This window comes from Trichechus manatus, unplaced genomic scaffold (assembly GCF_000243295.1).
Source record: "Trichechus manatus latirostris isolate Lorelei unplaced genomic scaffold, TriManLat1.0 scaffold00031, whole genome shotgun sequence".
In the NCBI taxonomy this organism is placed as follows: domain Eukaryota; kingdom Metazoa; phylum Chordata; class Mammalia; order Sirenia; family Trichechidae; genus Trichechus; species Trichechus manatus.
The window spans coordinates 731,400-753,443 of NW_004443967.1; the positions used below are offsets into that span (position 1 = coordinate 731,400).

At 38.1% G+C, this 22,044-nt stretch overlaps 1 protein-coding gene across 6 annotated transcripts in view; it reads left to right on the forward strand.

Annotated features, from left to right (window-relative positions):
• Positions 1 to 22,044, forward strand: part of ADD3 (adducin 3) — a 156,188-nt gene that overhangs the window by 129,404 nt on the left and 4,740 nt on the right. For 5 of the 6 annotated variants that reach the window (XM_004374834.2, XM_004374836.2, XM_023729922.1 and 2 more), the window contains exons 3-12: positions 6,366 to 6,504; positions 10,633 to 10,784; positions 11,761 to 11,841; positions 12,869 to 13,018; positions 13,512 to 13,655; positions 13,768 to 13,866; positions 15,014 to 15,196; positions 15,757 to 16,014; positions 17,546 to 17,665; positions 18,109 to 18,195. In XM_004374834.2, the coding sequence (XP_004374891.1) occupies positions 6,366 to 6,504; positions 10,633 to 10,784; positions 11,761 to 11,841; positions 12,869 to 13,018; positions 13,512 to 13,655; positions 13,768 to 13,866; positions 15,014 to 15,196; positions 15,757 to 16,014; positions 17,546 to 17,665; positions 18,109 to 18,195 (1,413 nt within the window). The remainder of the gene's footprint in view (positions 1 to 6,365; positions 6,505 to 10,632; positions 10,785 to 11,760; positions 11,842 to 12,868; positions 13,019 to 13,511; positions 13,656 to 13,767; positions 13,867 to 15,013; positions 15,197 to 15,756; positions 16,015 to 17,545; positions 17,666 to 18,108; positions 18,196 to 22,044) is intronic. The other variant, XM_023729923.1, reaches the window with a different exon arrangement.

Below are 22,044 nucleotides of genomic sequence, written 5' to 3' on the forward strand. Positions count from 1 at the left end.
GATGCCTTGGGAGCAACAAGTCTGTAATCTTGTTGTTGTTTGTTTTGGGGATTTTTTTGCCCCCGTTTTCCTCTCTAGTAATTGTTACAAGGTAGAACATCCAGAGGTGGATATTTAAAATCCCTTTCTGATATCTCTGATATTTATCAGTGTTCTGTTACCTGACTTTCATAAGTTGGACATTACTGATAAATTAGCCTACGCGATTTCTTTAGCATTAACTGAAATAATTGCATCGGATCAGTTTCTTTTATCAAATCGGTCCTCTTTTCTGAGATTTAAAAATCTTTCACTTATTGCCACTTTCTCTTAAAATTTCTGATCTTGGATGCAAAAACTTTAAGATCTGACATTTCAAGTTCACTCTACTTTTGGTATAGTATTCATGAATATGTATGTACTTAAAGTATTCTCTTAACCTATATGAATCTCAGATATCTGAATGCTTCAAGTTTTTAGAAGCTTATTTTTGTCCATACCTTATGAAATCAAAACTTTTAGGGTCACTCCCTCAAAATTGATAGAAGATATATAAAATGAAAGGGTTGTAAGATTCATATAATGCTTTTAAGCCACACTTTCTCACACTTAAAGATCCCTAGGTAGTGCAAACGTTTTACTCTCGGCTGCTAACTGAAAGGTTGGTGATTCGAATCTACCTAGCGCACTGGAGAAGAAAGGCCTGGTGATCTACTTCCCTAAGATTGTTGTTGTTAGTTGCTGTCAAGTCAATTCTGACTCATTGTGACCCCACGTGTGCAGAGTAGAACTGCTCCATAGGGTTTTCAAGGCTGTGACCTTTAGGAAGCAAATCACTAGGCCTGCCTTTCGAGGCGCTGCTGAGTGGTTTCAGCTAGTAGTGAAGTGCTTACTGTTTGCCCCACTCAGGGACTTCTTCCATAAGCGTACAGCCATTGAAAACCCCATGGAGTGCAGTTCTGCCCTGAAACACATAGGGTTACCATGAGTCAGAAGTGACTTGATGGCACTGGGGCTCTAGCTTAAACATTTTATTTTTCAGCTGGTCATTTTTTTACCATACTTTTTGGAGGTGTGTTTGAAGAGCTGTCCAAACTATAGTGCTATGGGGACTAAGTTTTCAGGTGGGATTTTGTTTGAGTTGAAGCATTGAATGACTTTTAAAAATTTTTTGACCTTCAGTGAATATTCATTTCATATTAAAAAAAGAGAAAAGATTTCTCCCAATAGATGATGGACAGGCATAATTACAAAGGAAGAATTTCTCAGTCAAGTGATATACTGATAAAATGGTTTTCTAGATCTTCAGATTCCAGTGCTGCAAAGCTGTGAAATGTATCTCTGCCATCATTAAGGCAATCAAGATTGAGACCAGATTCTTCACAGCACATTCTTACATCTAGGAAAATAAAAAGAAACTTTAACTTACTATTAATTGAGCATTGAACTAAACACTCAAGAGGAATCTAGAAATATGACAGACACACCCCCAGCAATCAGATACTGTGATGTAGAGTCGAAAAAATAGATAAACAGTTGCAATCATATGGTAGATATCCTAAGTATGGCACAGGCAATACATGTTAAGAGTTCAGCGTCGGGGAGGGAAGAGATGTGGAGATCCCTACTAACTGGGATTCTTACGAAGGACTTCAAGGAAAAGATGACATTTAAGATGAGTGTTGAGTAAAGAGTAAGAATTGAAGGGGTAGAGGAACAATGTGAGCCGGCACTTACATGATCTGAAACAGCATGAGCCAGGATTTAAAAAGTGCAAGTTGTTACCAAAGAATGCTGAGGAACCCTTGTAGGCTAGACTAGAGCATAAGGTAGTAATGGCAGATAAGGGCAAAAAATTACGTAGCAACCAATTATGGAGAGCCTGAAATACTGGGCTGTTTTAAACTAGATTTAGGGGTCAGCCTATTTTCTCATCATTTCCAGTTTTAACCTGTTTATATAATTTTTTATTTTTATATATACGTATTTGTACACAATGCTAGTTTTGGATCTGGATTCATATCTTTGCTTCACCCACCATTTGTTAGCTATGTAACATTAGGAAACTCACTTAACCTAGCTGAGATTCAGTTTCCTTATATGTAAAATGGGGGAAAACACCTGTCTTAGTCATCTAGTGCTGCTATAACAGAAATACCACAAGTGGATGGCTTTAACAAAGAGAAATTTATTCTCTCCAAGTCTAGTGGGCTACAAGTCTGAATTTAGGGCGCCAGCTCTAGGGGAAGGTTTTTTCTCTCTTGTCGATTCTGGAGGAAGGTCCTTGTCATCAATCTTCCCTTGGTCTAGGAGCTTCTCCCTGCAGAAACCGCAGGTGCAAAGGATGCGCTCTGCTCCCAGCACTGCTTTCTTGGTGGTATGAGGTCCCCAGGTCTGTGTGCTCGATTCTCTCTTTTATATCTCCAAAGAGATTGGCTTAAGACACAGTCTAATCTTGTAAATTTCATATGCCTTGCATATGACCTCTCCGCCCTGCTTGTAAGTTAGTTTCTCACAGGACTTCCAACTGTTCCGTCAGTAGGGGTTTGAACCGGAACGAACCCTAGTTTCTAATTATGCTTTGATGGGAAAATTCCTAACTGCAAGTGGCCAAATACTTAGCCTGGTACTCCAGGTTCATCATAATCTGCTACTATATAACTTTTTTAAAATCTACCATTACAACCTAATGCTCTAATCTAGCCTAAGAGGCTTACTCAACATTTCTGATCACAACTTGCCTGATACTTTATTATTAGTTGTATTTGATTTCAGTGACATTGTCCAGCTCTGATAAAATTAGGAAAAGATCCTGTGTCCAACTGAGAGTTCCAGATTTGAATTGTTATTACATTTACTTGTTAGTGATACAAACTTGAACAAGTCATTGCATATCTCAGGACTTTGTTATGAGATTCAAACGAGTCAACTATAAAGGATTATTAACATTTGGATATAGTAGAAATATGATTAACTATTCATAAAGATAAAGTTTTATTCTTTTAATATTTTAATTAAAACTTAATAAACTTAATGATAAATTTTTAAACCAGCTGAAACAATTTTATATCATTAGTAATTTTTACACTGTTGTTTTGTGACTTAGGTAATTATTTGAATAATATTTCAAAAATATTTGAAACATGAAAAAATGAGTTATAGGCAAATGTTTTGTTATGTATTTTACCACAATAAAAAAAAGTTATAAATGCTCATGACAAAAAATATTAACTCTTCTTGCCCAAGAAGAATTCTTATCTATTGGAATAGTTAACTGTATAAAAATCTGAGGAAATCTCATTTATTTTGAAAATTATTTTCTTTACCTATACTGTACAGAAGCTGTTCACAAGCCTTGTAGGGGAAACTCATGTTTTTTCCTCTTCTTATTAATTGACTTCAAAAGGGCTTATACATCCCTCATTGACCTCATGTATAATCCCAAAGCTTTAGATAGGTACTCCCCATATTGTGGGATATATGAAATTGAAAAAAGCATTTTCATTAATGAAAAAAGTATTTGACCTGAGTCGTTGCAATTTAGTAGCTGTGTGACCTTGAACAAGTTTTTCAGTCTTTCTTATTTAGCTTTCTCATTCCACCCAGCAGAAACTTACCAGTTTCAGAAATAGTTGTGATTCTCTTGAGCAACTAGTTGGTTTTTAATCTTAAAGGCATTGTAAATCAGTATACTTAGTAGGTTTTCTTGACTGATGTTGGCTGTTAGAGAGTTTAGATCAAATTTAGCCCATCTCTAGCAGATGCATATAATTTTGTAGCATGCGCTTTGTATCTTAACCTCATTCCTGGCTCTGCCTAGCCTCCTTATGCTGTTTTCTCTTTAGCTTGATTTTTTCACCTGTATTTTATTTATCTTTTTATCACTTTATGGAAGCTGCCTTAAATTTCTTCCTGGAAAAACATGGGGTGGAGGCAGCCAATAAAATAAATGATGCCTACTTTTCAGAGCTATTGTAATGTACATGAGTGATACCCACAGTAGGTATCATCTTTTTTACTGAATCAGAGAATATTGGTTATTATTGCTTTGAACTGAGGAAAATCTAAGGAGAGTTTAGTTTTGAAGGGAAGGTAAAGTTTCGGAAGATTGGCCCCTTGCCATATATTCAGAAGTTTTTTTTTTATAGTTTATATAAAGATAAACGAGGAAATATTCTTTCTCTTTCAGTCTTAAGCATGGTAAAATACTCATGTTCTTCGTCTGTATGAAGGCGTCCATCCATCTTATATATAGCTCACAGCCATTTTATGTTCACAGGGTCTTAGAAATGTATTAATGGAGTTTTCTGGTAAATATAATATGTCTTTGTAGCAGATATTTTATAGGATAGTTTCTCTGGTTTAAATCATGTATTTAAAGGAACCTAGATACAGTTAACAGAAGTAGATGTTTTAGAATTTTTATAATTGTGCTGATAATTTACATTTAATAGGGCTTGAATTTCTGAAAGAGAAACCATGTTTAACTGGTAAAAACTGCTCCATGAACTCAAAATTCAAATATGGTTACGATTAGTATTTTGTAACTTAATCACTTAACCACCACCACTACCAGCAGCTGTATTAGCAAAAGATCCAGAATCTTCCTCTTTGAATTTCTGTTTTCCCTTGAATTGTCCCAAGAACTTTAGTGGCTTCCACAGTCCAAAAGTGTTCATGAGTGGCTTCCATATCCAAGAGGGTGGTGCATGTGTGTGTTTGTATGCATGCGTCTGTGTGTGAGAGTCACAGTTGTCTTCTCAGTCCACCACTTCCACTGTACCTCCTTGCCACTTGGCATCGTTGGTGAAAACTAGTAGCCTATCCAACAGAAGACCCGAGTTCGAAGTTGGCCCAAATGCCTGTGCAGGCCATCAGGGTGCATCAGAGAAAGATGCCCTCTCTCTTCTTGTTAAGGGTATCCGATGGTGCACTGTGGTTGAGCTCCCAAGATTACAGCTGTTAGCACTTGGCTGTTTCAATTCACATCATAGGTGTGTCTCAGTTGTTGTTCTAAGAGCAATACAAGCATTGAATCAGGGCTAGTGCTAACATCTACCACCTAATAGCCTCAGAACCACATTTCCTCAACCCACCATGAATTTCTATGCCAATATAAAAAAAGAAAGAAAAAAGTCCCTGGACACCTCTAGGCTATTCAGCCATCCTCTAAGCAAGGCTACCTCTTAGCAGGGACTCCAGGAGATCTTATTCCCACCCTTCTGAGGAAGGCTACCATCAGTAACTCAAAAAAGATTCACCCTTGTAAGGGAGACTTCCCCAGTAATTTTCAGGGTGTTCATACCTACCCCTCTTGGTGATCTACATTCAGTGATTTCAAAGTAATTTTATTCCTTCTTCGTCTTAGGAGAAGTGGGAAATAAATGAATTTGATTTCTGGCAGGGCATCCTGCTACACATGTGAACAGTCTCAAGTTGAAGTATGAGGCTTAGATGGTTTATATCACAAGAACCTTCAGCTGTGTTTAAAATTAATGAAATAGGCATGAGCAAGAAAACAAATGATAAATTTAATAAGTGTTGGGTGGGACGGGAAGACAAGCCAGCTATTTCAACTGAAGTGAAGGGTTGGGAGAGGATTCAGATGATGAATCTTACTAGCGACTCAAGGGTTGCCAGAACAGGGAACTTCTCTTAATGCCCAGGATTTTGATTTATATAAACAGGATTTCCAAGTGAGACTTCCTTTCTCTTTCTGTCACACACCCACCCCATGCCAAAAAAGAAAAGAAAATACACAGCAGAACTCCAGACTAGGAACATCTGGAACCCAAAGTTAGAGCAAAGTCATTTCTTTAGCACAGTGTTGCAGAAGGAAAGTAATCACCCCTCAACTTTTCTTACCAGCTTGCTTTCAGAGTTTATGGCACTAAGGAATTGCCATGAAATCATATGATGAGAACTGTGATTTAACATTATCTTAATGAAGCCTTTTACTGTGGGTTACAAATGAGAGTAACACACTTAGAGGGGTGCCCCATTCAAACAGGGATTCTATCCTAACTTTGATGGTAAGGTTGCTAGGTAAGGAATGGGTCTCTTTTTGCCTCAGTTTATACTTGGTGCTCTGAGTTGTCCATTAATAACAGAGTTGCCTTATCTATACATGTCTGATATAGATGTTAAACTATTTCACTGCCTTTGAGATTAAGAATGCATATTTTTTCCCTTCCCCTAAAAGCAAGCTTCTTGCTTCTTCTAGTGTTTTAATATTATTTTGTGTTTGATATTTGTTTTTAAATGGTATAGGTGAAAGCTATTCAAAAGAGAAATGGGAGAAAGATTGATTATATCAGAGCAAGTAAAGTTTGTGTTGTTTTGCTCCAAGTGGATGTATGTGCTCAGTGGTTATTTTTGTGTTATAGGCCTTTCGGGAAGACCTGGAATGCCTTATTCAAGAACAGATGAAGAAAGGCCACAACCCAGCTGGATTACTAGCATTACAACAGATTGCAGATTACATCATGGCCAATTCCTTCTCGGGCTTTACTTCATCTCCCCTCAGTATGTCAGTTTTGGAGAGTTTGGAAAAATCATAATGTTATCTTTTCTTTGGAACACTGTGTATCTCTAGCAGCATACTCTGCTCAGGTTCAGGCCTTACATTTGTAACATCTAATCCTTAGAGTAACATAATGTTAGAATCTATTTTTCAAGTCATCTAGGCGTTTACTAGACTCTGAGGATTATAAAACAGCATAAAACATGACATAGTCCCTGCCCTAGATAAATACATATTTTAATTGGGGAGATATACCATAAATGCACAAAAGATTAAAACTACAAGATAACCTTAGAGCAAAAAATTACAAAGCAGTTCATAAAAAATTATTTAATGACCTTTTGTAAGTCACCATGCTATGAGCTCAGAGGAGGAATTGATTACTGACTGGAGTGGACTGAGAAAACTTCATGGAAGGAGAGAAGCCTGAACTAACCAGGCTTTAAAATGATAGAATATTTAGAACTTGATATGAAAGAGAGATAGGACATTTTATTCATATATACAGATATATACAGAAATCACTGCAGTAAAGGGCAGGTACACAGAGTATCAGAGGAGTTCATGCCAGATGAAGCTGTCAGTTACCGCTTCATATCAGATTCAAGGAATGAGGGCAATACCTCTTCCCTTCCTTTTCTTTTTATTAAAGATTTAAGTCGAATTCCAATGAATTAAAGTACTTTTCAAATAGGGGGAATAGAATAGAGAGACATGATGGTGGAGTGGGAATATGCAAGGTGAGTGTGTGTAGAACTCTTAAGTGGGCGGATATGTTGGTACATCAGTGAGAGTCCTGGGGTAAAAACCTAGAGAGAGAAGTTGGGTCTGATTAAAGAAGGCTTTCACTGCTGGACCAAGGAGGGCTACCTGTATGGACGGAGGAAAAACCTTGTGAACAAAGAGATGATAAGTGATAACTTGAATGAGTTCTAGAAAAGGCAAAGAGACTGAAGTCAGAAAGATCAGTTAAGGAATCTATTGAAAGAGTCCCATGTGAGGTACGAATGCCTGAACTAGAGTGCTGGTTTTGGGTATAAAAAGGAAAAAACCAATGAGAAAGGCATAACCAAGGAAGAGTAGATAAGACTTGGCAAAAGACTTGGATATGGTGGTGTGGTGGGGGAGGCGAAGAAGGGCGAGTCTCAAATGACTGAGTTTTCTAGCTTGGGGGTAATGATGATTCTTTTAGAAGAAACAAGAAAATTCAAAGATTGAGCGAGTTTGGTTCATTCTGTCTATAATATTGAGCATCTGTTATGTACCAAGCACCTTTTTAGGGACAAGGATAAGCAAGACAGACAAAATTTCTATTCTCATGGAGATAGAATATAGATTAAGTAAACAAAGAAAACGATCAGATAAGGAAAGTGCTGTACAGAGAATTAAAATACTGTGATGTGATAGAGCAACTAGGTGGCTACTTTAGAGTGTGATCGGAGAAGGCCTGTCTGAGGGGGTGTCGTTTAAACTGAAATCTGAATGGCAAGAAGGAGCCAACCATACTGAGATAGCATTCCGAGTAGAGGGAACAGCTAGCACAAGTGCCATAAGGTGGGAATGAGTTTTGCCTTTTCAAGGAACAAAAAAGAAAGATAATGGTCTGGAACAGGAGAAAGACCTGGTGATCGGCTTCCATAAAGATCACAGCCTAGAAAACCCTTTGGGGCAGTTCTCCTCTTTCAGATGGAGTCGAGTCGAAATCGACTCAAGGGCACCTAACAATAACAACAACAGTGGTCTGGAACATGGTTTTTAAAGGGTTAAGTGGAGCAAAGTGAGGTCAGAAACATAGGTAGGAGCCACATCATGTAGCTCTTCAGAACCTGGGTTAGAAGTTTGGGTTTTATTCTATCTTTTGAGGGGAAACCGTTTTAAGCAGAGGAATGATTTAGAAAGACCAGTTTAATTTCTATGTGAAGAATAAAGTGGGAGATTCATGGTATATCCAACAGAAATAGCAAAGTCCAGAGCTGGATCTAGCTTGGTTTGGGAGAGGGGGGGAATTCAGTTTTAGGCATGCTCAATTTGAGTTGCCAAGACATTGAAACAGTTGGAAATTAGAGAGCTTAGGAGAAAGTCTTGGCAGATAGACACAGAGAAGTATTACTCAAAGCTGTGGAAGTTGGTTAAACAATCATTCAAGAGTGTATAGGTGGAGAATAAAAAGAGAAAATGTCAAAAGTTGGAAGAGAAAGAGCAGGGAAGACAGAAATAGTAAGAGAAGCTATCTTATCAGTGCACTAGATATCAAGGAGGAAAGGGGAGTGGCAGGGGGGTGCTGGCTGGCTGCCTGGAATGTACAAGGCATGGCAGCAGGAAAGCCATGTCCCAATATTCAGAGGTCAGGGGGTAGAAGTCGACCAGTTTGGCTAGAATACTTGTGTTGTCTTGTGAAATGTGGGAGTTAAAGTTGAAAAGGTAGGGAGAGTAAGAGGAGATAGCTTAATGGCTGACTCTGAAAATTTTGTCAGAAAGTATTTCATGTGGCTTACATATTGTTAAAACTATTTCTTTGAATTAGTTTGCAACATTTCAGAATTTGAAGATATCCCACTGAAATGTTGATTTGGGGCTTCTCTTAAAAAGTTCTGATAGCACTAGACTCATATTCTTACATGAGAACAACTAATTGGAACTGAGTTGTGACTGCCCTGTCAGACTAGGGATATGCTCTCCAGTTGCCCATAGGCTGCACCTGGCCTGGGTTATGCATTTACACAACCTCCGTAGCCCCTGTAGGCATTTGAGTTTGGGTTCCTTCAAAACTATGAGGTTGAAAGTAGTGCTTTAGGAAACTTGATCTGATGGCTTCATGCAGAATAGATTTGCAAAGAGAGGGGCTACAGCGAAGCAGAAGAATGAGAAGGCTTATTGTAGGATTTCACGTGTGAGGTAAGGGCCTGAAATTGAGCTTGGAAATTGAGAGCCCTTGTGAAGAAAATGCATGGCAACCCCATGTCACCATGGGGTCACCATGAGTCAGAATCGACTCAACGGCACCTGGTTTGTTTGGTTGTTTGTTTGCGTGTTTGTGTTTGGCTTTGTGAAGAAAAGAGTGATGAAACCTCATGGTAAATTATATATGGTGGCTCAGAAAAGGCTAAGAGATGAAGGTTATTTAGTGTTTGAGCCCACAGAAATTGGAATACCATCAATATGAGAACAGTAAGGAGAGAAAGAAGAAAAATCAGGAAAGATAAGATAAAATCACATTTAGACTCCTCTAATTTTTATGTTACTGTGTTGCTGGCTATGAGAAACAGCAAGCTGAAGAATGGGGAGGAGGGGCCTGGTCAGTGATGAAGATCAGGTATCTATCTGCACAGAAATCACAGCTAGAGGCTTAACAGTATATGATGTTTTCATGGGGAAAAGTAAAATGAGAAAAGTGCATAGTGGAAGATTGAGCTTTGGGAAAGAGCCACAACTAGGGAAAGAAGGGGGAAGAAAACGTGTAGAAGCAGAAAGAAGAAATAAGTGGAAAGGGAACAAAAGATCTTAAGATAGTATCACATGGTCCTGGAGAAGAATCCTAGGAAAAAGTCAGTACTAAATAGTGTCTGGCTTTCAGAGAGGTCAAGGAGGATGAAGACTGAGCAGGGGTGAAAGTTGAACTTGGCAAGTGGGTCATTAGAGACCTTCAAGACTAGTTTTTGTTGCAGGATGAGGGCAGAAGCCAGACTACTGTTTGAATGCATTCTTTTCCATCTTAATGTTTTTTAATATTTGAATAAAAGTCAAAAAAGATATTAGAAAAGTAGTTTTCCAGAGGTCTTTTCGTCATAAAATTAGCAATTACCTTAGTATATAATAACACTTTCATCTTGGGGATCATGTAACCATTTTCCCCAGTGATATGAGCCTTTGATATAGTCACTCCCTAACAAGTACTAGATGACTAACAACCTTTACCAAGCAAGTAGAAAAGACAGCTGATACCTTTACTCTCAGTGTACGTCTCTGAAGGTGGATGTGCTAATTAAGTGTTGTGTAGACTGGTAAATTTCAGATCATTTACAAGGCTGAGACACTCCCAGATTCGCGTTGCTTCCTGTAGGATGTGTGAACTAATTTCCAGGTGAGGGATTGACTCCACTTGAATCTCTGTCCACAATTTTCCCTTTTAGGTCTTGGCATGGTCACACCTATCAATGATCTTCCTGGTACGGATGCATCCTCATACGTGAAGGGGGAAAAGCTTACTCGTTGTAAACTTGCCAGCCTCTACAGACTTGCAGACTTGTTTGGATGGGCACACCTGGCAAATACATATATCTCAGTGAGTTCTTTAGCTTTTACTTCCTTTTTTAAAAATCCCAAGTAGAAGGTAACTGTACCCTTCTCACCTTGTTGTGGGAAATTCAGTTTTCAGACTTCATTCTCTGAACCTAGAATGGTGGATCACAATCTAATGCTGATCTAAACCTTATCTCCAAGGGATTATCTACAGTTATCCCAACTTTCTTCTCCATTTGCCATCTGCGTTGTTCCTTTAATTCAGACCAGTTGTAGAACCTATCCAGAAATAAATCCTGATGGCAAGTTTTTCCCTCTCTGTGTTAATTATGTCTAAGCTTCAGTGGCATTTAAAAGAATTGGGGGCAAGGAAAATAGAAGGCGTCAGCAAAGTTTCCTCCCTGGTTTTTATCTTTTTAATATGGTTTTCCCAGTTATCTTGATCTTATTTTTGCCACATTTGGAAGCAAGACAGTATTTGGAAACAAAATATTAGAATATTGTGTGATGGAAATGGCATACATGCATGGTGCAGTCTACCAAGAGCCTTTCTTCCTTTCCCCCAGCTGCTGCTTAGTTGTTCCCCCTTTCGTCTCCAGGTTGATTCTTGTCCTAGGAAGAGACTCTGTTCTCTATCCTTGTCTGTTTTGCCCCTAATTTCCATGTTATAAATCAAGGTTATAGTCATTCCCACATTGGGTTGAATAATATTGGCATTCGTTTCTCATGAGTGTAGCTGACGTTAAGCTTTTTCAGAACCCCAAAATAACACTTTAGGTAAGTCCAGTGAATGAGAAACTAATGTCAGAATTCTTTAGAAAGTACCTGAGCATTGAGGAAAGAAAACCTTTCAAGGAAAGTTTCGTGTTGCATGCCATCTTTAATTTTTGTTTATTTTGTTATTGGTTTTCTCCCCAGATCTCTTACAATTATTTATTGTAAATATATTCCTAGTCATGTTTACTCTGCAAAATATGAACACCTCAGAGTAATTCCCTGTTATTTTTTCTTTCTTCCAGGTAAGAATAAGTAAAGAGCAAGACCACATTATAATAATTCCCAAAGGCCTATCTTTTTCTGAAGCCACAGCCTCCAACTTGGTATAATTTTCATTCCTGTGTTACCATTTCTGAACTTTCTTGTGCTTTTCTGACAGTTTTTAGCTTTTGGCACAGGCCAGAACAAGAAAAGATGTGGATGAAAAAAACACTAGTGAACAGGAAACGATTTGGAAAGATGTTTATTTTTAAGAAAAGTTTTAAGGTTCAAGAAAAACAGTAATTGAAGAGACTGATAAATGAGTTGGTCTTACCAGTTAACCTATCCATATTTTGAAGGGAATCCTCTGAAATTTTTTCCACCCTGTATACTCTGGAATTTGTTTTTTAAAGAATACAAAATCTATGTGTGTTTTGTAGGAGTCCTTGGGTCGCACTTGGCTACTAACTGAAAGGGTGGTGGTTTGAACCTACCCAGAGACACCTCAGAAAAAAGACCTGGCAATCTACTTCCAAAATATTACAACCATTGAAAATCCTGTGGAGTACAGTTCTACTCTGAAACACATGGAGTCGCCATGAGTCAAAATCAACTTGATGGCAGCTGGGAAAAATATGTGTTTTGGGGGTAGATTTAAACAAAGTTTAGTTGTGAGTATAGGGTCTGGCCTGGCATTTTTTATCTTTTTCATGATTGTACTCCTAGCCACTATCAGCGTGCTCTAGAACAGCAGGAGCTATATTGGTCCTGGGTACTGAGGTATTACCAAATGGAAATTTTCTAGCCAATTTCGTAAAGCTTGACTTGTCTGGACCTCCAGTGAAGAGCTTAAGTTACTTAGTTTCTTGGGAAGGATGCCTCTTGCTAATACTAAGTTTTGTTCCAGACTTACCTGTTTTTGTAAATAAAGTTTTATGGGAACACAGCCACACCCATTCTTTTGCCTGTTGTTTATGGCTGCTTTTGTGCTATAAAGGCAGAGTTATGTAGTTACAACAAAGGCTCATAAAAGCCTATTTACTATCTGGCCTTTTACAGAAAATGTTTGTAGACTCCTGGTTTAGCTTGTGGAGTACGGGCAAGCTTTGATACAAGTGTACCAATTAAATATCTTTCTGGTTTTTCCAGGTTAAAGTCAATATAATAGGAGAAGTGGTTGACCAGGGAAGTACTAATCTGAAGATTGACCATACAGGATTCAGTCCCCATGCTGCAATCTATTCCACGCGTCCTGATGTTAAGTGTGTGATACACATCCATACCCTTGCAACAGCAGCTGTAAGTCAATGAGGGGCCAAAACCAACAATGTCTCTGGGAAATGCATTATTTTCATAGCTTTCCTGACATGATGCTTTTCATGTCTGCATTCCATCAGACCCTGCCGTTCAAAATCGTATTTGAAATACTAATCCTCTGCGTACTCAGAAAGCAAAAGTTCCTTTGAACCAAATGCTGCCATTCTAGGAAACAACTAGAGAGATGGTACTTAGATTTTTAAACTAATCAGTTTAATAGTTGGATCACTGAGTCCTCTGGAGCAAAGCTTTTTTCGTAATATTTGACACAGCGTTTAAATTGGATTGTATCTCCTAAGTCCTTTTTTTTTTTTTTTTCTTTTTGTTTCCCCCTGGAACCAAAGTAGGAGGATGGGCTGGAGAGATGAACACAATGAATAGGCCAGTGCCTCCTGGGTGAACTGAAAAATCAGATCCCTATGAAAGTGTATTTAGTAACTAAATGTGTTATGTTGACATGAACCTGTTCAAATAGGTATCCTCCATGAAGTGCGGAATCCTTCCTATTTCTCAAGAGTCCCTAATCCTGGGAGATGTCGCTTATTGTGACTACCAAGGGTCACTTGATGAACAGGAGGAAAGAATTCAACTGCAGAAAGTTCTGGGGCCAAGTTGTAAGGTATGTAGTAGAGTTTCTATCTAAGGAGCTATTTTTGTTGATGCTGCTGTTGACGAAAACAGTGTGGGCTATGACCGTTATTTAAAGTGATTGCTTTGGGATTCTGTTTTAGGTGCTGGTACTCAGGAATCATGGTGTGGTAGCACTTGGAGAAACAGTTGAGGAGGCTTTTCATTATATTTTTAATGTGCAAATAGCCTGTGAGATTCAGGTAGGGAAAAAAATTTTTTTAAATTGCTTTGTTATTTGCTTGTTTAATTGGGTTTTGTTTTTATGTATTTCTAAAGCCCTATTAGTTTTTGTTTTGTTTCTTAAGAGAAGTTCTCTACTTAAGTTAAAAGGGTCAACATGATTATCTCTTGATAATAAGAGGAAGGAGAAATGAAATTCACAGTTGCACGTACCTAAGTGCCTCATAAACATAATTTTCCCCACAATCCTAATTTTGAACTCTTTGATCACCCAATTATTTTCTGCTTTGAATCTTTTGTTGATACCGTGTGTTTTCATTAATGTAAGCATTCTGAATCATCGAGTGTATCGGAACTTTTGGTAGGTAGTATAGATTTTTTTTTTTTCTTGCCCCCTCCCACAAGCCAACCTTAAGTGTTTAGTGGTACATATGAAGTACCACTAATTATACCCCAGAGTCCCCACCTGGGTCTATTGGTATATATGTATAACAGATAAAACTTTTCAAAATTTCAATTTTTTTCTACCAGAACTTCAGACAATTCATACAGTACCCTGTAAAAACAGTAATTTGTGGTGCACACCTGTGTCTTCAGCTTCAAACAGTTATAAAGGCCTCTACATTGTCACAGCACACACTATGAATGGTACCCCAGAGGCTGAAAAATTCATAGTCACTGTATGTACCGCCTGGCATGAAAGGGTTAAAATAGTACAATTGCACATCTCTCTGTTTTCGACCTCTAGTGGTGGTGCTAATAAGCTGCAAAAAGAGGAGAAACAAAGGCAGCCCCCAACCATCAAGGAGCAGATGTAGCCACTTTTGTAAAAAGCATTAAGAGCAGTGTCAGAAATTTTATGACGTTATGCAATTTCCAATGATTCTACAGTCTTATTATTATAATAGGCAAGAGAGTTCAGTTTACTGAAATATTTTAAACAGTATAACTGAAATCTGTTTTCCATTGAGGAGGATCAGAGACCTGAAAGGCATCTTTTTCAGATAGATAAGATACTTCTTTCACAAAAGTGTGGCCTTCTCTTTGTTGTTAGCAGCCTGAACAAGCATTAAGGATTTTTGCTGAATTGAAATTGTGCCTTTTTGAAAGTAAAATATTCATTATGGTCTTACAGTTGCCTCTGTATATTTTATCATTCATTTACAGGTGCATGCATTAGCAGGGGCAGGGGGAGTAGACAATCTACTTGTGCTGGATCTTCAGAAGTATAAAGTGTTCACTCACACTGTAGCAGCATCTGGAGGAGGAGGTGTGAATATGAGTTCTCATCAAAAGTGGAAGGTTGGCGAGGTTGAGTTTGAAGGGCTGATGAGGACTTTGGACAATTTGGTAAGTGAAAAGTTGAACATAAACCTGGATTTCATGTCTTCAAATTTTAGGGATGCTCTCATCTTTGTTTAATTTTGGAATATGCTCCTTATTACTCCAAGAGCAGAGTTTGACCCTCGGAAGGTGTTCCAGTGTTATTTAACCAAGTTTTTGAGAATCACAAAGTAGAACAGTCAAATGTCGTCTTATCTTAGACTTTACCCTCTTCCACGAAGAGTCAGGAACAAAGACTTGAATGAGCCCTGAGATTTGGTTCCCAGAAAGCCATTTTATAGGTAGAAAAGTGTTTCTGGTCAGCAGTTTTGTAATTACCTTTGTCAGGAACAGTTGTAGGAGTGGAAATAGCTGTGTCAGCTGGAATCCATTTTAACCAGAAATTGAATTTCACTTCATTTCAACCCTGGTATTACATGGAGGTTATAAGGGGCTTGGAAGGTTTTTTTTCTCCTTATTTGTTTTTTAACAAAGGAGTCTTTGAATCATTTGTTTAAAGAATTAGAATCCAAATGCTGTCTTGGGACAGGTTTGATGGCTTCAAATGTGGTTTTTCCCTCTCTTAGGGATATAGAACAGGCTACGCCTACAGGTATCCTCTCATTCGAGAGAAGCCTAGGCACAAGAGTGATGTGGAAATCCCAGCAACTGTGACTGCCTTTTCCTTTGAAGACGATACAGTGCCACTCTCTCCTCTCAAATATATGGCACAGAGACAGCAACGTGAAAAGACAAGATGGCTGAACTCACCAAATACTTACATGAGAGTGAATGTGCCTGAGGAGTCTCGGAATGGGGAAACCAGTCCCAGGACCAAAATCACAGTAGGCCACTATTTTATGTAGTTTGCCTTTACTAGATATTTTGCTAGATATTCTGTCTAGTTACTCATGAATTGAATGTTCGATGTCAAAAATATTGGAAAAGCAATATTATGATAATATCGCTATCAATTATTAGGTATTAAATTTGTGCAGGTTACTGTTCTAAGTGCTATACATAAATTATCTCATGTAATTCTCCTAATTACTCTATAAAGTGGATGTTGTTTTTTTCCCTCATTTTATATGTGAGAAAACTGAGGCACAGGGGCTTAACTAATCATTTTTCAATGGTAAAGTCAGGATTTGAATGCAGGCAGTCTGACTCTGGATGGAGCCCAGTTGTTACTCACTATATGATACTGCTTTATGGTTTATATTGTGCCACTTAATTAGAGGGACCCTGGTGGCACAGTGGTAGAGAGATTGGCTCCTAACCAAAAGGTCAGCAGTTTGAATCCACCAGCTGCTCCTTGGAAACTCTTTGGGGGCAGCTGTACTCTGTCCTGTAGCATTGCTGTGAATAGAAATCAACTCGACTGCGATGGAGTTTTTTTTTTTTTTTTTTTTTTTTGGTGATACGGCTTTGTAGTTTATATTGTGCTACTTAATTAGAACTATAAAGTTATCAACACCTAATAGTGCCAAAGTTATATGAATTACTGCCCATGGCAAGATCTTGTAGGTGGAGAAATGGATTATCTCATCTTTTTCAGCATTTTGCTTTAGGTTTGGTTTGATTTGGGTTTGGAGTGCTTATCACCAACTATCTTTCAGATACTCAAGATTAATTTATACTGTCGTATAAATCAGTAACATTCAATATGGATATAAATGCCTGGGCCTCAAAGTGTTTCTTTCCGAGTCTTTAAGAGTTCTTGTCTCCCAGTGAAAGAACATCCTTACTTAAACTCATAAGTTTCCCTGAATTAATTTTATTGACAGAGATTAATGGGACTCCATCATTAATCTTGATGAATACTAGCCTTTTTTAAGGGTTATGATGTGGAGCAAATGACATGAATTATATAAGGTCATTCCAACCTTGTGGCTCTATGATACTATATACTACCAGATTATCCTTTTTGTAAAATGTAAAAGTGAAGTGTGGAAAACCAAGTCTTAGATTTCTTAAGTCTTTTTCTCTGGCTTCTTGGGTGTCATCAGTTGATGAAACTTCAGTGCAGGAGACAGAACTCTGAATGCAAGTTAATGGGAGATCATGCTCTGTGTCTGTGTTTGAAATATTTTCAGCATCATATTAAAAAATGCCAAGAGGATAAAGTTTAATTAGCAGCGTAATTGAGTATTCATGTGAATAGTTATGGCATTTTTTAAAGTGAATGCTAATTGTGACTCTTTTTCTAAACTAGTATGACATATAGACTAATTGACTACTAGGATACTGCTTAGTGAAATTCCTTAAAGATTGGCAATATATGCCCACCCCCCATGAGTCAATAGACAGCTGTGGAGCACTTACTATGTTTTCTTAACACAAAGCTTCATTCTAGAATATTTTTTGATTCTTTAGTGGATGAAAGCAGAGGACTCCTGTAAAGTGAGTGGCGGGACACCTATCAAAATTGAAGATCCAAACCAGTTCGTTCCTTTAAACACAAACCCGAATGAGGTGCTAGAAAAGAGAAATAAGGTAAGACGTGGTCTTGTGTGGCCAGGGAACACATTTTAATGCTGTTTTATGTTTAAATTACTGCAATTGAATTTAAAATTTAGGATTATGAATACAGAAGAGTTTGAAATTCAGTGTCATTGTAGCTTGTATTAAATACCTCTAACTCTGTGCTAGTCAGAGTTAGGCTAGGAGGGGAAGAAGTATTAAACATATTTCTGCCTTTAACACCCTGGTATTTAGTGAAAATTGTAGCTCTCTAACGATATAATAGGAAATCACATGCCTATAAGAGTGGAGGAGATTAATATGAGTTGTTAGGACAGTAAGAGAGGGCTTTGTGGAGGTGAGAATTGGAGAGACTCTTGACTTACTATGAGATGATCACATAGTAAGCCTTTAGGAAAAGAGAAAATAAAGGTCATCTGCCTAGTTGCCCTTTATTGTTATTTTTTTTAATTCAGATTCGGGAGCAAAACCGATATGACTTGAAAACAGCAGGACCACAATCTCAGTTGCTTGCTGGCATTGTTGTGGATAAGCCTCCTTCTGTAAGTCTGTGAAGCAGTATGATTTTTGTTTTTAGTCTGCCACATTAATATCTTTACTTTTTAATATAAATATTTATTTTTACTAAAGTAATACAAGCACAAGTTAAAAGGGCACATAGTCCACAAGACTTTAAAATGCGAATTCCCCAATTCCCAGGGGCTTCCCTGTATCCAATAAGGGCCTTCTATTCTTTTAATTGCTTGTAGCATTTACCTTTGTGTTTCTAAAGAGCACCTTTATTCTGATTTTTCTTGGTTTATCAGTTTTAGACCTCTGCTGTATTTCATCAAATCTATGTCATCAGTTATAAGAAGTGCCACTATTTTATGTATCACTAAGAGAGAAAAAGCGCTTCCAATTATAATTGTAGGAAGCCATTCCTTATAAGATGAATCTCAATTTCAGAGATGTGAAAGTGGGAGGAGGAAAGTGCATCTTAATATTAATGAAAGACAGTAGTGACTTCCTGTTATGGGAGATGAAGATTTAGCCTGTTTACACTGCTTCTCTTTTTCCCTCTCCCCATTCTCCCAGGAAAGTTATAGCACAGCTTTTTTTTTGTCAAATCAGCTTTTGGTGCTTGTGTTATTAAACATTTACTGCTGGGCCAGATAGTATCACGTTATTACAATTCTTTCTTTTACAACTTGGGAGTTAATACATCGTCTTAGTATTTTGGGTCCCTGCCCTGGTGGCACAACAGTTACCCGCTCATCTGCTAATCGAAGGAAAGATTGGTGGTTCAAACCCACCCAGCAGGTCCTTGGGAGAAGACCTGGCGATCTGCTCCCATACAGATGACAGCCTAGGAAATACTTGGGGCAGTTCTACTCTGTCACATGGGGTTGCTATGAGTCAAAATCTATTTGAGGGTACCCAACAACAACAACTACTAGTTTTTCCCAAACTTTTCAATAGAAATATAAAGTCCATCTTACTACTATTTTCCATAGGGTCACTGGTAACAGGTAATCTCTCAGTTCTAGCCCTTCTCATTCTGGTTCAAATCTGGACTGGTTGCTCTCCAGACCAGCTGCACAGGCTCATCCTAAGCATGCCTGTGCTACATCCTGTTTCTTGCATTGCATGTCTTTGCTTTCTTGACTTACTCCTTTATCATGGAACACATCCTCTAATAACTCTCTGAGAAGGACAGATAGGAGGTAGCAGTCTGAAAATGTCTTTATCCTGCCTTCAGATGTGCATTGTTGTTGTTGTTGTTGGGTACTGTCGAGTTGGTTCTGACTCATAGCCACCCTGTGTACAACAGAACAAAACATTGTCCCATCCTGTGCCATCCTCGTAATCATTGGTATCTTGAGCCCATTGTTGCAGCCACTGTGTCGGTCCATCTCGTTGAGGGTCTTCCTCTTTTTCGCGGACCCTCTGCTTTACCAAGCATGTTGTCCTTCTCTAGATGTGCATAGGTGGTATAGAATTCTAATTTGGAAATAATTTTTCCCCAGAATATGAAAAGCATTGCTTTATTTTCCATTAACTCCATGCTGTTGTTGAGAAGGAGGAGGTCATCGTGATTGTTGTACTTTTGTGTGTGAATAAGTTTTCTTTTTGTTTTCTTTTGGGTCTTTTCTTCATCCCTTTTGTCCTGAAATTTTATGATGGTGTGCTTTGGAGATCTCTTTTTATTCCTTGTTCTTAGCATTAAGTAACCTCTTTTAATCTGCTAAGTCATATCCTTCAGATCTGGGATTTTTTTTCAGTGTTCTTTCAGTAGTTTTTCCCCCTCTAATTTCTTTCTTGTTTGTTTTAGGATATCCTGTCAGTTTGGATGTCAGACCTCTTTGACTGAGCCTCTGTTTTTTTTTTTTTTTTTATTTTCCCCCTGTTTTTACCTCTTTGTCTTTTCACCCTACTTTCTAAGAGATTTTCTTGACTATATTTTCTAACCCTTCATTGGAGTTTTTATTTATTTTTTTATTGTGCTTTAAATGAAAACTTACAGTTTAAGTTAATTTCTCGTACAAAACTTTATAACGCACACTGCTATGTGACCCTAGTTGCTCTCCCCATACCGTGACAGCACATTCCTCCTTTCTACCCTGGATTTCCCATGTCCTTTCAACCAGCTCCTGTCCCTTTCTGCCTTCTCATCTCGCCTCCGGACAGGAACTGCCCATTTAGACTCACGTATCTACTTGAGCTAAGAATAAAAAGCACATTCTTCATGAGTATCATTTTATGTCTTATAGTCCAGTCTAATCTTTGTCTGAAGAGTTGGCTTCGAGAATGGTTTTACTTTTGGGCTAACAGAGAGGGAGTTTTGATTTTGATATTAATTTTTTTGATTCTTAAAAGTTCTTGTTCTCTCAGTGTTCCTTTTTTATAACATCTTGGTCTTTGTTGCATGGATACGATATTTTCTCTGCTCTTTCTAAGGGAATCAGTTTTCAATTTTCTTCAGCAGCCTTCTTTATCTCCAAGTTTCCTTTTCCTTGTTTGCTTTGGTCTCTGTCTTCCATGTTGGAGCTTTCCTCAAATGTCTGGTAATCTGTGGCAGTCTGTTTATATTTAAGAATGAACCACTGAAAGCTGGTCAGAAGCTCTGGGTGTGTACAGAGCTTGAGGATTGGTGAGCTTCCCTATATAGTGACTGGATGTGGACTAGGTTGTTTCTCTGAGGGATCCCCAGATGTTAATATCTGTAGTTTTTTTTTTTTTTTTTTTTTTTTTTTTAAATCTGGGGCCATTTAAGTTATCCAGAAAAGAATTCTCTGGTCTCCCACCATTGTTCTAGGAGCCCTCAGCTGTGTTTTGTGTCTGCTAATCAGTTTTTCTGAAAAATAAACCTTTAGTCTTCTGCAAGGGTGGGAAATAGGTAAATGCTTGGCAGTGTGGAATAGGGAAGGGGACTTGGAAATCTGTTCCTTATTCTGACTTTCAACTTGCCCCCGTTTTCAACTTTTTCCCTCACCGCCACCCTCAGTGGTACTTGATGTCTCCAGTTTCTGAGACTTACCAGGACCCGTATAAGGCAAACAAGCATCCTCCTTATTTGCATCCTTCTGTGCAGGACTTGAGGAACCCTGGTGGCGCAGTGATTAAAGCATTTGGCTGTTAACCAAAAGCTCCATGGTTTGAACCCACCAGCTGCTTCACAGGAGAAAGACATGGCAGTCTGCTTCCGTAAAGATTTTAGCCTTGGAAACCCTATGGAGTTCTACTCTGTCCTGCAGGGTTGCTGTGAGTCAGAATTGACACTATGGCAGTGGATTTGGTTTTATGCAGGACTGAAGCTTCAGCTCTCTCAGCGCTACTACCCACTCTTTCACCTGCTTTCCATCTTCCAAAAATGCATTAACATTTTTCATCTTGTCTCCTCTTGCATTACTGAATTTTGTCCTTAAATGTTTATACCATCTTTCTCGCTGTGCTGTTACTATTATTTTAGTGGAGTTTGGGAAGGGATTAATCTGCCAGGTTTAACTGAAAGTCCCAGTAATTCCTTTCCTGGAGAAAATAGCAACAAGTTTATTTTCATAGCAAATTCTGAAAAGTTACCCTGATACAGTTTCCTTTTTCTAAGCTTTTTGTACAAAGGCTTTTTGAAATAGAGCAATTCTTGATTTTTCAAAGATATTTCTTAATTATGTAAAGCTTACTAGAACTTGGCTTAGGTTTATTTCTTTTTTAAAAGGTTATTAAAATTGACCTATACAGACTTATTAGGGAAACATCACTAGTAATTATATTCCTTTGGATCAAAAGTCTAAGAGCATTAATTTGATAACTATTTTTAAAAAGCACATTGCTGTGTCTGTCATTTCTTATGACTGTTGTGATGTGAGGTGTCACAAACATGTATATTTATATGTGTGCATGTGTATATA